The following is a 15,804-nucleotide window of genomic DNA, read 5'->3' as shown; positions in this document are numbered from 1 at the left end:
CATCCAGTGTTCCGCCATCTCTCGCCCTTCCCCTGACTAGGCCGGTTCATTTTAAATCTCTCAGTTCAAGGGGTCAAATGTCACACATAGTGGGATCTCTCAGAGACAGCAGACACTAACCCTTTTTAATGCTACCCAGGCGACCAGTTTACAGATGTAAAGGCATGCGATGACTTGTCCCTGGCACACAGCTAGCTGGCCTGCTTTAAACCTACTGTGGGTGGTAACTGCTTCTATCCTTCAGTTCTTCATTCAGAAGCGCATGTCCCCGTGGAGATCAATGGGAAAGCACTGCTTCCCACCCTCAGCATCACACACACACCGCATATCCATTTCCACGCATACATGTGTGTGCGCATATACAAGTTAGAATTAGAGTTTGACGTCAGGAGCCTTCTTCAATCGCTCTCACTGAACCTGGAGCTCACCAACGTGGTTAGACTGGCTAGGCAGCACGCCCTGAAGACCCTCCTGTGTTCCCTTCCCAGCAGGGATCCTTGTCCAGCTTTGCTTTATCTTGTTTTGTTTTCCAGACAGAGTTTCTCTGTGTTAACAACCATGGCTGTCGTGGAACTCGCTCTGTATAGACCAGGCTGGCCTTGAACTCAAGAGATCCACCTGCCTCTGCCTCCTGTGTGCCACGGCCATGGCCATGGCCACTGCCATGCTGCTCACACAGCTTTTAAAAAGCCTGATCTAGATCCCAGGACCCACACAGTAGAAGGAAAGAACCAACTCCCTGAGCTGTCCTCTGACCTCCACACAAACATAGTGTGTGTGTGTGTGTGTGTGTGTGTGTGTGTGTAAAAGAATAAGCAAACAAAACTGAAACAGCTCCCTCCAGCAGGAATGAATCTGAAGCTGACATACCTTTTGAAAAGTATTTCTTACCCTAAACAGCCTCCCTCCAAATTCTCCCCGGCAACTGCCAAGGATGATTAAGGAAGGGGTTAGAACACTGATTCTCAACCTATGGGTCTCAAACCCTTTGGGGGTAGCATATCAGATATTTGCATTACAATTCATAACAGTAGCAAAATTACAGCTATGGAGTAGGGACCAAAATATGATTGGGGGTGACCACAACACAAGGGTCGTGGCATTAGGAAGGGTGAGAGTCAGTGGCTGGAGCGATGACTCAGTGGTTAAGAGCACTGGCTGCTGTCTAGAGGACCCGGGTTCTATTCCCAGCACCCACGTGGTGGCTCTCAACCCTCTGTAACTCCAGTCCCAGAGGATGCAATACCCTCTCATGACCTCTGAGGTACATACATGTAATGCACAAACATACACTCAGGCAAAATGTCCTATACACAAAATAATAAAATAAAATCACAAAAAAAAAAAAAAAAAAAAAAAAAAGGAAAGAAATAAGGAAAGAAAAAAAGGAAACAAACTCGGGAGGCAGAGGCAGGCAGATCTCTGGGAGTTCAAGGCCAGCCTGGTCTACAGAGTGAGTTCCAGGACAGCCTCCAAAAACTAGAGAGACCCTGTCTTGAAAAACAAAACAAAACAAAAAGTTATGCAGCAAATGCCCTCTAGCAGAGACCAAGGATCAAACTGAGCGTGGCAGTTCTGTGCTAAATGTCTGTGCGGTGTGGTCAGAGGAAACACAAGAAAGCAACTTTCAAACTTCAGCAGTCTGAACGGCAGAGCCTCCCCCACAAAGGAAGGCTGGCCCGAAAAAGCAATCAGCAAGCCTGTTTAAACAAACAGGGACAGACCTGAAAGGGCCAGAAGTAACGTTATTGTTTCTTTAACTATGTACATAATATTTACATTTTCCCATAGCTGGGAAATTACTCACTGTGGCCCGGTTTCCCTGAATTCACCCCTTGCACGCCATGCCTGCATCTGTTGACATCTCGAAGCAGTAAAACCCTCGGTTGCCTTACTTCTCATCTGAGCACCATAGAAATCTCGCGAACAATCAAGTCAAATCAAATCTAACTTTCCCAGGATTCTCCACTAACTGCAAATCACAATAGCAAACGTTTCCCATGTAACGCCACACATTCTTCACGTGTTTAAATGTTTGAAAAACTGAGCCCTGTGCCTGTAAAAAATGCTAGAGCCAGGCTGAAAAATACCGAGAACAAGACTAAGGACTGAGTACACCAAAGAGTAACTCTGTTTATTATAGTTACTTACTTATTTATTTGTTTTTTCAAGGCAGGGTTTGGATTCTCTGTGTAGACCAGGCTGGCCTGGAATTCACGGAGATCCTCCTGCCTCTGCCTCCTGAGTGCTGGGACTAAAGACAGGCATGTATGCTGCCCAGCAGTAACTCTTTCTAAAATGTTCATTTGGTTAATTAAAACAAGAAAAAGCTGGAAGAAGAAAAAGTTCTATCTGAGTAGAAGGGAATGATAGTGGCTTTCCACGGTGGCACAAACCTGGGTGGATGGTGATGTGATGCTGGGCTCCTAGACCAGAAACTAAAAGTGCTCTCTGTAATTCTCCTTGCTGGGTGGCTTTAGTCATCTGCCCTATCGTCCACCTTCTTTTTCTTTAGAATTCATTTCATGTGTGTGCATTGGTGTGAAGGTGTCAGATCCCCTGGAACTGGAGTTACAGATGGCTGTGAGCTGCCATGTGGGTGCTGGGAATTGAACCTGGGTCCTCTGGAAGAGCAGCCAGAGCCCTTAACCGCTGAGCCGTCTCTCCAGCCCATCATCCTTTTTCTAATATCCTAGTCTATTTAGTTAGATGACTCTGGCTCCCCTGAAGCCTACAAGGTGGGTGACAAACTGAGGCAAACTGGAGCTACAGTCCCCTTGCTTTCCCCGCCCTTTTTACTCTTGGCTCCGCCTTCTTGGCAATGCCTGTCCTGTGACAAGAGCCATAACCATTCCAGAAGCTCTCAGTATCAGTGATGTCAGCCTGCACTACTGTCTCAAGGATTTGGAAGCACAGAGACATGGAATGTCCCTCTACTACAGGGTAAGTTTAAAAAAAAAAAAAAAACAAAGCACATATAACCTGAAGTTCAGCTGACCACGGGAAGAGGGAACTATCAGATCAACAGACTCAAGACTTCAGATTTCACCAGCCCACAGACAAAAGAAAGGTCATACAGGTCGTGGGTGAAGCCTAGCTCACACGGAAAGAAGACCTGAAACAGAAGAGTAGTAAAGTCCCAGTTAATTAAAGAAACGGAAACCAAGTAAGACTAAAACACTCTGAACTTCTTGTTGCGACAGTTGCTGGCGACGGCTCTCTGAAGGGCTGGACTTCCAGGCCACCACAGCTGGGTCTTCTTCCTGCTTTGATTGACTGACTATACCTAAGAGAGCCCCAGGTCAGGGACAAAGAAACTGACTAAAAAGGCCAAGGCATCGCAGAGCTACAGCCAGGGGAGTGGCCGGATCACACGCTCAGTCCCACTCTGTGTTTGTAGGTCTAAAACGATGAATCCAAAACGGAAAACTTCACACTCAAAATGCTTGTGACTGGCAAATAAAAATTATAATCACCAAATGCTGGGAAACTACTCATTGGCACAGAACCTGCTTACAGAAGCCTAACAGCCTGCGTCCAATTCCAGCAAGGAGGTAATAATGATATTTGTGCCTCATTTGTAGAAGTTATTGCCATAGATCTTTGGCCATAGACATAAAGGGAAAATAATACCTATTTAACAAGCTACAATATAGACATCAAATGGAAGCCCAAACCACCAGAAATATTCCAGAATTTGATTTAAATAACAAAGAGAAGTAAAAAAAATTACATTATAAATGATCCACAGTAATAGCATTTCTGGGTAGGCGTGCAAACGAATTGCAGAAGAGGGGCCTCTCACTCGAAGGCCACAGTAACCCACACCAACAGTTGCGTGAAAAATGGCGTGTGCATGCAGACACTGTTATTCACCCTGAAAGGGGAAGGAAAGCCTGAGGCATGGTACGACGTGGACGAAGACATTAACTGTGTCACAAGAGGACCAACTCAGTACCAGATGACCGATGGCCCTTCGATGAGCCGTCAAACTCAAGACGGTTAACGGAGACTAGTAACTGAGCCCTGAACCCCTAAGACCCCGCCTAGCATGCAGTCAACACTTGGAAAATGAATTTTAGAAAGCCGCCCTCGGGGATGTCTCCAGCCTTCCCTCCCTCACGGCCCCCACTGCTTCGAGTGAAGAAGGCCTGCCTTGTTGATTACATTCCAAGTCTGTAAAAGCTGAGATCGTCGAGGACAGCCACTCTCCTGGTCTCCACTTTCCAAATTTATCCTTTTCCTTCCCTCATTATCTCACTTTGTTTAGTAACTGGAGAACTGCAGAATGTAGTTGGTAAATTATTCTTAGCTCACTGAATCACGGAGCAGCAGTTAGCAATTACAGTCCATAAAATACATATTAAGCCCTCTGTCCTAATGCTCTGAAGTAATGAGTCCCATTCTCTCTGTAAACTGAACACAGGGTTGCATGTGGAATGCCATTACGGCCAGTTTGATCCTATTAGCTCACATATGTGTGTGTGGGGGGGGGGTGTTCACCACACACAACTCTCATAACCTCAAAATGCTGGTATGCATGACCCAAGGCAGGCCAAAAAGGAACCGTTCCTCACAGCACTGAGCAAGATAAAACTCTTCCCAGAATACCTCGCTGGTAACCCCCCACCCCCACCCAAGCCACAGCCACCCGGACCATGAAGCTTTAAACTCTGTTTCAGTTGTCAACCCTATGCAGCCGAAATACAATGCAAGCCATATGCACGACTTTTAAGACCCCGGGTGTTTAAAAGTAGGTGTCCATGGTTAGATGGCTTAGCCAGAAAAAAACTGCTTGCAGCCAAGCATCAGGACCTGAGTTTGATTCCCCAGACTCACACTATAGAAAATAAAAATGGACTCTGACAAGCTGGCCTTTGACCTCCATACTAGCACAGTGGCATTTGTGTTCAAACAGACAGACAGACAGACACACTCACACAAATAAATGTAGGCCAGGCACAGTGGCATACACCTTTAAATCCCAGAACCCTGGAGGAGATGCACACAGATAGATCTCTGAGATTTTGAAGCCAGCATGGTCTACATAGTGAGAGGACTCTCTGCATAAAGAAACAGACAGACAACTTTCTAAAATGAAGTGTTTTTAAATAAAGCCTTTTAAAAGAAATAGGTAAAATTAATTTAGGTCAATAAACCTAAAACATGGTCATTTCCATGTGTGACATATTTCACATCCTGCACATGTGCAGTACGTATGTTTTCATTCGGGATGATTTTTGCACATGACTACGCCCCAAGACAGCATGTATCGTATTTTGTATTCATAAACACTTCACCGTATTCTTAAAACTACTGTGACATGTCTTATGTTCTTTCTTCCTTTTGTGGTTAACCCTTTAAGATCTGGTGAGTATTTTTTTTACTTACAGTCCATTCCAGTTCAGGTCAGGCACATTTCAAGGACTTACAACTACAGGAGGCCAATGTGCTGAACAGCACAGATTTGGAAGAGCCACTATTTCCTACGCCAGTATTGACATGTTTTTAACATGCGTTTCAAATCTCCCTCATGTACAACAGGCTCCAAACACATGTATTCTTGTCAAGAGCACACAGCTCACTGACTTTCTCCATTAAAAACAAAGTCTTAGCTGTTGCACACAGCACTTGAGAGGGAAAGATGGGCAGGTACCTGTGAGCCGGGGGTCCAGCCTGGTCTACTACCCAGCAAGCGCCAGGTCAGCAAGGACAAACCGATCAAAGGGGTCTGGGATGTAACTCACTGTTGGAATGGAAAAGTTTACCGAGCTCTAAGCCCTGCTTTCGAGAATCTGGACTGGGGAGTAGGGGTGGGGGACTGTAAGGAATAAAAACCACCCGGGCGGTGGTGGTGCACAGGGAGGCAGAGGCAGGTGGATCTCTGTGAGTTTGAGGCCAGCCCGGTCTACAGTGAGTGCCAGGACAGCCAGGGCTACACGAGAAACCCTGTCCCAGAAAAAAGAACGAAGAGGAGGAAGAGAATAAAAACCGTTTCAAACCGTTTCACTGGCTACTGTTAACTAGGCTAAGGAAAATGAAAAATACCAGGATAGAGATACAGCTTGGTGGGTAGAGAGTTTGCCAAGTGAGCACACCCCGCTCGGGTGTGGCAGTGTGCACTTGGAACTACAGCACTTGTAGAGGCTGTAGGATCACAAGTTCAAGGTGACCCTCAGCTGCAAGGCAAGTTGGTGATGAACAAGTAAGTGCCTCAAAGAGACTCGCTCAGTCCAAAAAAAAAAAAAAGAAAAGAAAGAAAACCGGAAGGGAGGAGGGGGAGGGCTGGGGGAAACCAGAGGAAGTTGTTTACTTTGGTTTACGTTTTGGTTGGTTAACCAGAAATCTGATCCAGTCTGCGTACGGTTTTCTATCCTTAAAGATGATGGAACCAGTTATTCACTAATGAATACACAGAGCAGTGATTAGCTTTCTCCAAACAGGAAGTCACAAGCAAGGAGCTGTGGGGTGTGCCTATGGCCTCGGCTTGAGCCCAGTCAGGAGCTCAGAGGCAGCAAGGGGGAAGTGTTGTGGGCTCCTGCCTCAACAACAGAAGCTGAAACATCGATGCTTGCACAAGGTAAGGAAGGCCTGCTTAGCCCGGAGGACGAGAACCTCCTGATGGTTCCTCTGCTAAAGCGTCGCCCAGTCCAGTTCCCTTTTCTTCAGGGGAACTTCTAACTCAACTTGGTATTACAGGTATATAAAGTAAGCACACAAAACTCAAACATGACTGATAACAAGTCATGAAGAAATGTATTTTAGGGGCTGGAGACGTAGTTCAGTTGGTAGAGCGTTTGCCTAGCATGACTGAAACCCTGATTTAATCTCCAGCTCCCAAATCAGAAGCTAAAGTCATCCTAGGATGGATGGACACATCGCTGTATTATGAGTTCCAGGCCAGCCTGAGCTATGAGGGACCTGCTCTCGAGGAAAGGGAGGCGGCTCAGAGGCTTTCGCCATGGGGCCAATAATGTGAATTTGACCTCTGGGGAAAAGGAAACCAACTCCCACAAGTGGTCCTTTGACCCCCACAGGAGCACCATGACACAAATGCATACACATACATGTACACACACACACACACACACAGAATAAATGTGTGTAAAAAGTATTTTAAGGGAATTTGTTTTACAACAACTCTTTGGGGTGTGCGCACATAAAATTTTACTGCTCAAGACAAGCCTAACAAGTATGCAAATTTGTTTGTCTTTAGTGAAATTTAACACACACACATACACACACACCAAAGAGCTGTAAATTTTACCACTCAAGACAAGCCTATTTAGTATGCAAATTTGCTTTTGTCTTAAGAGTGGTGAAATTTTATATATATAGGCAAGTTTGCATACTAAAAGATAGTTATGCTTGTCTATTTGCATATAACAAATTACATCCTGACTGGCTATCCAATACTGACAGACACAGCATCTTCCACACTTTTCTGAGTTGGCCAATATTTTATTTTATATCATGGATGCCAGGGATGCTCCAAATTCGCACACATACCACAGTACAAAATGTCGAGAAAAAGCATGTGTTCGGTCAGAGCACTATTTCAAAACATACAGCGTTCTCAATCTGTGTGAGGTGTTTCGGTCAGCATCTGTGGGTGCTGTGTGTCCTGTCAACATGCACTTCGTAGCAAGTGAGCAGAACCAAGGGTACAGCGACTTCTGCGACACAACCAACATGTCAAGTGGGGTAGAGAGTCATTGTGCGTGTGATTTTCAGTTTGTTTTTGGTTCAGAAACCTTTCACTATTATCAGATTGCCTTCTACCTCCATATTCGATTACATGACTCCATGGCTTTTCTAAGGAGTGAGGGTGTACCACCCACCTCTTCGCAGAGAGATTGGGTGTGCTTGCCATGACACGGTTACCATACGTGATGGATGCAGCTAAGTCATTTTCCACCATGGTTTCTGATAAGGGGCCCCAAGGCTGGCTAGCGGCCTTCCAAGCCTCCAAGTGTGGCTTTTCTCAAACAGCAGCTGCTTTCGCCAGGGAGGGAGGAACTGATGTTCAAGGCTAGGAGCTAAGAGCTCAAACCCCACTAAGGATGGGGTCAGCCTCATTTTTTCTCCCCACTAGAAAAATAATGGTCACAGTATGACAGGCACTGGCTGCCAAGGGAAGTCTAAAAAGAATAACCATATTATTGGATATTTTTAGTCTTTCTTTTTATTTTTCTTAATGTTTTTTCTTTCTTTTTTTAATTTATTTTATGTAACAAAGTCCAATTAAATGAAAACAAACATTTATACACAATATTTGTAGTCTTTCTTTTCATAATTTTTTTTTGTCACTGCTTCCAAATAATTCCAAATCTCGCATGTTTGCCAAAACAAGAAACACCATCATGCACTGCTTGGACAAGGCTTCAGAAGGCTAAGGCTGATTTCCCTCTGAAATGCAGTTAGAGAAATGTGCCTCTGTGAATCCTGCCGACTCAACCACAATCCAGCGGATTAAGACCATAAGAACGGCCATGCAAAATGTGCAAAGGGCTTACACCAAGCAAAACTGCTGTCGGGGATGTCTCGGCGGTTAAGAGAACCACCAGTTGCTCTTCCAGAGAACCCAGGTTCAATTCCCGGCAGCCATCTCTAACTCCAGATCCAGGATTTCTGACCCTTCTTATGGCCTCTGCCGGCACCAGGCACATGGGTAAGAAGTAGACTCTTGCAGACAAAACACCAAACACATAAAATAAAATTGATTTAAAAAAAAAAAAAAAGGCTGCTGATGGGACTATTTGCCTTTAGTTATAAAGGGTTAAAATTGGTGTGGCTAAAATATTCTTTTGCCCGAGTGACCTGCCTCCAGAGGAAACACTAACGAAAGCAGTGCAGGAGCTGGAGAGATGCTCAGAGAGAGGTTAAGCGCCCTGCCCTGCCTGCTCCTCCTGAGGACCCAGGTTCAATTCCCAGCCCCCACATAGTAGCTCATAACCAAATGTAACTCCAGGGGATCCAATGCCCTCTTCCGACCTCCACAGGCGCTGTATATAGATGGTACACACATGCAGGCAAAGAACCCACACATATAAAATTGAAAAATAATAAAATTTAAGAGAGTACGACACATTACTATTGAGCCATCTAATAACCCGATAGTCATAAAATGACTAGTATAAGGATAAGGAGCCAGCCCAAAAAGCAAACTGCAGGCTTCTGCGGGACACTGCAGGCTTCTGCGGGACACTGCAGGCTTCTGCGGGACACTGCAGGCTTCTGCGGGACACTGCAGGCTTCTGCGGGACACTGCAGGCTTCTGCGGGACACTGCAGGCTTCTGCGGGACACTGCAGGCTTCTGCGGGACACTGCAGGCTTCTGCGGGACACTGCAGGCTTCTGCGGGACACTGCAGGCTTCTGCGGGACACTGCAGGCTTCTGCGGGACACTGCAGGCTTCGCGGGACACTGAAGGCTTCTGCGGGACACTGCAGGCTTCTGCGGGACACTGAAGGCTTCTGCGGGACACTGCAGGCTTCTGCGGGACACTGCAGGCTTCTGCGGGACACTGCAGGCTTCTGCGGGACACTGCAGGCTTGCTTTCCCAATTCTTCAGATTAACTTGCTAAAGCTAATGCAGGGGTACATGAGTCCTTTCAGCTTCTGGAGAAGACAGGATTCTTGCACTTCCAAAGCAGAAACTGCATCCCTTATTCTATTACCTACCAAAGACATGGGCTGAGGTGTAGCTCAGTCAGAAGAATGCTTGCCTGAGTGCCCAGCCCTGGGTGACCTCCAGCACCCCACAATACTGGGCATGACTCTTGCACCCAGGTGAGGCAAGAGAATCAAAGTAGTTCAAGGTCCCAGCACTCGGGAGGCAGAGGCAGGTGGATCTCTGCGAGTTCGAGGCCAGCCTGGTCTACAGAGTGAGTTCCAGGACAGGCTCCAAAACAGCACAGAGAAATCCTATCTCCTAAAAATAAAAATTAAAAAAAAAAAAAAAAAAGGAAGAAGTTCAAGGTCATCCTTAGCTACACAGAGTTTAAGGCCAGCCTGGGCTTTGTGAGACTGTCTTACAATGAAAAAGAAAAAAAAAAAAAAATCTAAGTTTAGCTGATTATATTAATAGGCCATGAACGTGTCCTGTATTTCAGGGAAGTTTGATTTTTGTAATACAGAACTGTGAACATTTTTGGTTCTCCTTAAAACTAATAATAGGTAGACCTTTTCTTCTTTTTTTTTAAAGATTTACTTATTTATTATGTATACCGTGTTCTGCCTGCATGTATCCCTGCAAGCCAGAAGGCACCAGATCCCATTACAGATAGTCGTGAGCCATCATGTAACTGGTGGGAATTGAACTCAGGACCTGTGGAAGAGCAGCCAGTGCTCTTAACCACTGAGCCATCTCTCTGGCCAGCCCTAGGTGGGTCTGCTGAAGCATGGTGAGTCCACAAACACAGACTGGGAGCACTTAAAGGCAGCATGTGCAAGAGTCAAACTTCGAGAGACACTTCATACATACACATCCATATTTGCAGGGGAAAATGGAATTTTAAGTAATCTTTTTGCTAAGAAGATGAAAACGGAATCTGAATGAAAAGATCCACACTCCAGCCTTCCTGGTATCTATCTGAGTGAGAGCCTTAGACAAACACTCAACAATTTCTCTCCTCTCCTAAGAGGACTCCTAAGATCACTGCTTCAGAGGGCTCTTGGGGGAACCGTTAGATGGGCTATCATCAAGCCAGGAAACCACTCATTCAACTAAGAAATCATTCATTCAACTGGTATTCACTGACAAGTGCTGAGTCGGGCAGTGCTTCAGGCCAGGGGAGACGGCATCCCCTAAAAGGTCATTTTTAACTCTTTCGCGCAGATCTTCAGCCTTTTTTTTTTTTTTTTTTTTTTTTTAAACGAACAGGGCACGAAATAATATGAGAAAATGACACCATTTTCCTTACGTCTCTTTTCATTATGGTCAGGGATGGAAAGGAGTTGGATCATCTTTCCTTGCCTGGCAAGAGAAGAAAGAAAACGTCTATCCCCCACCCAGCCCCCCAACACACTCCCTCCTCCTCCTGTATCCAGAGACTTCTTGCTTTCTTTGAATATTTGCAAGAGTTCCAGAAACCATATTCCTTAGCTCTTCCAGCAGGTGGCACACCATAAGGGGGGGGGGGATCACTGCTATCAAGGACAGATCCCCATGGCAACGGCTCTTCCCACCTTTCAGGGGAGAGGTAAAGGCACCGGGTATGTTAGAAGGGTTTGTCTTGCCCCATAATCATGAGCACAACAAACTAAAGAAATCTGCCTGGAGTGCTTTGCTCTAAGTGTTTTTTACTTCCTCATTTACAAATATGTAATCAGGAACTTAAGATACAGTCACTTCTTTAAATAAAACAAAATTAAACTTCAGGGCTCAGACAGGCATGATGCAACATGGCTTTAATCCCAGCACTCGGTAGGCAGGGAGGCGGGGATCCCTGAGTTCGAGGTCAGTCTGATCTCCACAGTGAGTTCCAGGACAGTCAAGGATATGTAGAGGGGCACTGTCTCAAAAATAAGTAACTGAATAAACAAACAAATTCTGGCTTCAGAACACTTTTCCCCAAGAACCCTTCCTTTAACTGGCAAACAACTGCTACAACTTAGCACCTTGCATGAGCTATGCTAGATGGGACAAACAGGAGACAGAGCTTCAAGATACACACGGGAGGCAGCTTTCAACACAAGCCTCACACACTTGTTCATGCCAGTGCTCAGTAAGCAGTATTACTAGATACAGACAGGCATGCACATACACATGCTAGATGACTTATAAGCCAATGCATACCAGCTGAACTGGCTAACTGTATATAATCCTAGAAAGAAATGCTGCTGGTGTGTGTGTGTGTGTGTGTGTGTGTGTGTGTGTGTGTGTGTTTTGGATGATGGATGATAACCTTGAATTGCTGATCCTTCTGCGAGCGCGCACGGGCGTGCACACAAACACACACACACACCCCAGACTGTGAACCACCACCATCCAGATTAAGCCGTGAGTGCAGGGCAAGCTCTTTAACTGATCCTACATCCCCAGCCTACTGCAGCAACTTCTTTAAGAGCAGGGAAGGATTCTTAAACTTAACTCCAACCACAACATCCCGACTGGTCCTTGTGGAGCAGAATCTCACGCCTGTAGAATTCAAGAACTCTAGCGGAAATTTCTGGAAACTGCTAGTCACCTCAGGAATACGCTTCAAACATAAAAATGCAAGGAGAAAATGCAAAGTGGCGGAGGGAAATCAAGACCAACGACAAAGAGAAAATACAAGGTGAACAAGAGCCATTTCTCTCCAACCCACAGGGGGTGGGCGCCAGGCGGGGAGTATCTTAAGACTTCCAAATTCATGCCATTAGCACATTTTACTGAAAATAAAAGACAGCACCCACCTCCAGCCCTTCCCTAGGGGTTGGCTGTTGGTAGGAATATGACCACTTCTAAACCCTCCTCCTCCCTTTAGCTTGGAAATTTAATAGGCCAAAAAAACTAGAACTTCCAAATCTTATAAAGAAATTTTGCTTCAAAAAATACTCCATTAAACTTAAAAAGGGTTGGCAAGGACAACCTGGGCAGAGGTCCTCTCCACCAAAGCAAAGCCCCCACCGTCACTGGGCCCCTCAACGGTTGGTTTCTCTTGTTTTTCATCTCCAGAGCTCTGACAGAAATCTCCGGTGCAAGCCTGTTGTGTTATAGGAACAACAAGTTTGTTCCGTTGCATTCTCTAAATCTGATAAGAGCATGGTCTGGCTAAACAGACTCCCTGGTGCGGCTTCCCGAGCCAGAAGGCCACAGGTTCAAGCGCCGATCTTACAAGTCAGACCAAGGTGCCCCGATTGGAAGACTTCCCTAAAAAACAATAATCTCTGTCACGATCTGCGAAACTGGCACAAGTTCCCGTACTGCCTTTTCCCAAGCCACGCTTCCCACGGCACCCTTCCTCCAAAAAAGGAAGAAACCGGCGTAAAGCTCAGCCCTCTGGAGCTAAGTCTACCTAGTACGTCCGCGGCACCCGCACACTGGCCCTGACGGGAAACGCCAGGCTCGGGTCCTGCGATCCAGACTCCAGTGAGCCTCAGCGATCCCCTGGTCCCTTCGCCGCACAGCTTGCCCGTTCTGGGGGCTGCTCGGCCACCCCGGGCCACTCACTGCGTGCCCTCGGGCCACTCACGGCCATCGAGCGGACTGCAGCCAGGACGGCGCGGGGCCCCGGCCGTTGCCCCTGAATGGTTGCCGAAGGAGCCATCCGAGTGGCCCGGGGACCGCCAAGCCCCCGGAGCTGCTCCAGCAGTCCGCGTCCCCGAGCAGAGCGGCCCAGGCCATCTGGCTGCTTTGCTTGGCCTTCCACCTCCTTCCCTCGCCGCGGGCGCCCCACGCCCACTGCACAAGTTTCCAGCACCTTTCAGGATCCGAAAGGGCAGGGGCCACTCCCCGCACCCCGCAAGCCCGCAGGCAGGCGAGCATCGGCCAAGCTCGGGAGGGGTAGACGACACGTGGGGCCGGGACCCCGCGCACGCCACTCACCGGCTGACCCGAGCGGGACTTGCCCGGAGGCGCTCTCCTGAAGAAGGAGGTCCTGGCGGTGAAGAAAAAGTCCTCCGCGTCCTCCTCGAGGCTGCTGTAGCCGCTGCTCATGCTGCTTGTCTCGCGCGCAGTGGGCCTCCCGGGGGCGCAGGCGGCCAGGCAGGGGTAAGGTGCCCGCCCTCCCCGGGAGGTTCCCGGCGCGCGGCCCCGAGCCGCCCGCCGGCCGTCCTGCTGCAGCTGCGGCCGCCGATCAAGCCGTCTGGTCCCGTCCCGCAGGCTCCGCCGCCCTCGCCAGGCGCCACCCAGCTCGGACGAGCCGTGGCCCCGCCCCTCCCGGGCCCCGCCCACGGCCAACCAAGACCCCACCCCGAGCCGGGCCCCGCCCAGTCAAAGCCCCGCCCCCGGGCCTGCCAAGACCCCGCCAAGCCCAGCCCCACCGCAGGCCCCGCCCCTTGCCCGTCAAAGCTCCGCCCGGGTCCCGCCCCCACCGGCCGCCGCTCCGCGTGCGCGCGCAGGTGGAGCCCCGCCCCCGTCCCCCTAGCCACGCCCCTCTGGCCTAGCTTCGGTGCGCGGCGAGGGGAAGTCGGGTTCGAGTGCCACCCCCGCTGGGACTGCGCTCGCCAGTGCTGCCCCCAACCTCCCGGAAATTGCAAATTCCACGGTGACCCTCCCGTCCCCCGCCGCTGGAAGCGAAGTTTAGGAGGGGGCGGGAATGCACCGGAGGACTTGTTCCACTCTCTCCGTCGGGATCGCGCTTGGCCGAGCCCGTACACCTAGGGGCGTGCTGCTCGTCCCTCCCTGACCGTTATAAATTAGCAGAGGTGGGTGGGGAAGAGCGTCCGGGTTGTGCTTGTTTGAAATAAAACATCCTCTCCGGTTGAACTTTGGGTCGTCCCCCCCACCCCGCGCTCTCCCGCCTCCCCGTGTTGTGGATGGCTAAAGACGTTGAGGTTTCAGAGGAGAGGCAAATCCATAATCTCAGTGCAATCCGATGCATTTAGTTAAATGCACTTTGTAAATGTCGCTGGGGGCAAGTAGATCAGAGTACCCTGTACACCCACACACCAATTTCCTTTTGAAAAATAATTTTAAAAAAAAAATCTTGCAGTAGCTAAACTTCCTAAAAATGAGTCCTTCTCTTTGCTTTGAGTCACCTCAGGGTCGGTTTTTTGTTTGTTTGTTTTGTTGTTGTTATTTGTTTTTTGTGGCTTTTCGAGACAGGGTTTTTCTGTGGGTTTGGAGGCTGTCCTGGAACTAGCTGCGTAGACCAGACTGGTCTCGAACTCTCAGAGATCACTTGCCTCTGCCTCCCGGGTGCTGGGATTAAAAGCGCGCACCACCACCCAGCGGACGGGACGACGACTTAAATCCTATTCATTTCCTTGCTGAAGAGAAAGAGAAGGCTAAGAGAAAGAAAAGATCTGCGTCCTCTCTTCTACCCAGAACGGAGACTGGCTAATCCGCCTTTCTCCAGGCTTACTCACCCAGAGGGACCTCAGAGTCACAGCCTGTTTTAATGGCTTTCCATTGAAGACTTCTTCCCAGGCACCCGGCAACCTGGCGACTGGAAAGATGATCGAACTGTACTGTATAAACTGGTTCCTTGTGTTATCTCTCACATAGACAGATATAAGATAAGAGGACGCTTGATGCAGGAGTTGTCTTGTTTGACTCTTACTGTTACATCATTCAAATATTACCATATCGCAACAACAGTGTCTTCATTAAATACTCCAGTTTGAGTAAGGGGTGTGTTAACTTATCAAACATGTTTTATTCTAAATGGAAAGGGTGAAGTCCCTTACCCAGAATAAATTACTCCATCTTTGATTGTTTCGAGGGGAAATATGCTTAAAGTACCCTGTAATCTACCACACGGGGGGGGGGGAATATATATATATATATATATTTTTTTTTTTTAAAGTCCAGCATGTTGGCACTTTAAAACCATCATTCTAGAGGCAGAGGCAGGCAAATCTCTGAATTTGGGGCTGCCCTGGTCCACACAGGAAGTTCCGTGTCACCTAGAGTACATAGGGAGACCCTGTCCTTGAAGATTAAAAAAAAAAAAGTATGATTTGATAACAGTGTAATGTCCCTACTTTCAAGCAACAAAAAGCAAAAGCAGCATAATTGTCATAGTTCTATATTTTTCACATAGCGGCAGTGTGTGTGTGTGTGTGTGTGTGTGTGTGTGTGTGTGTGTGTGTGTTTTCCAGACAGGGTTTCTCTGTGTAGCCCTGGCTGTCCTGAAACCTGCTTTGTAGACCAGG

At 47.9% G+C, this 15,804-nt stretch overlaps 1 protein-coding gene across 1 annotated transcript in view; it reads right to left on the bottom strand.

The window, feature by feature from the left end:
• The window catches only part of Rassf3 (Ras association domain family member 3), a 57,043-nt gene extending 43,339 nt beyond the window's left edge, over positions 1–13,704 (bottom strand). The window contains exon 1 of the mRNA XM_051176171.1: positions 13,532–13,704. Coding sequence (XP_051032128.1) covers positions 13,532–13,642 — 111 coding nt within the window. The 5' untranslated portion in view covers positions 13,643–13,704. The remainder of the gene's footprint in view (positions 1–13,531) is intronic.
• Positions 13,705–15,804: the final 2,100 nt, after the last annotated feature.

The sequence above is a fragment of the Phodopus roborovskii genome, unplaced genomic scaffold (assembly GCF_943737965.1).
Source record: "Phodopus roborovskii unplaced genomic scaffold, PHOROB, whole genome shotgun sequence".
In the NCBI taxonomy this organism is placed as follows: Eukaryota; Metazoa; Chordata; class Mammalia; order Rodentia; family Cricetidae; genus Phodopus; species Phodopus roborovskii.
This window is presented reverse-complemented; position numbering and strand designations above follow the sequence as displayed.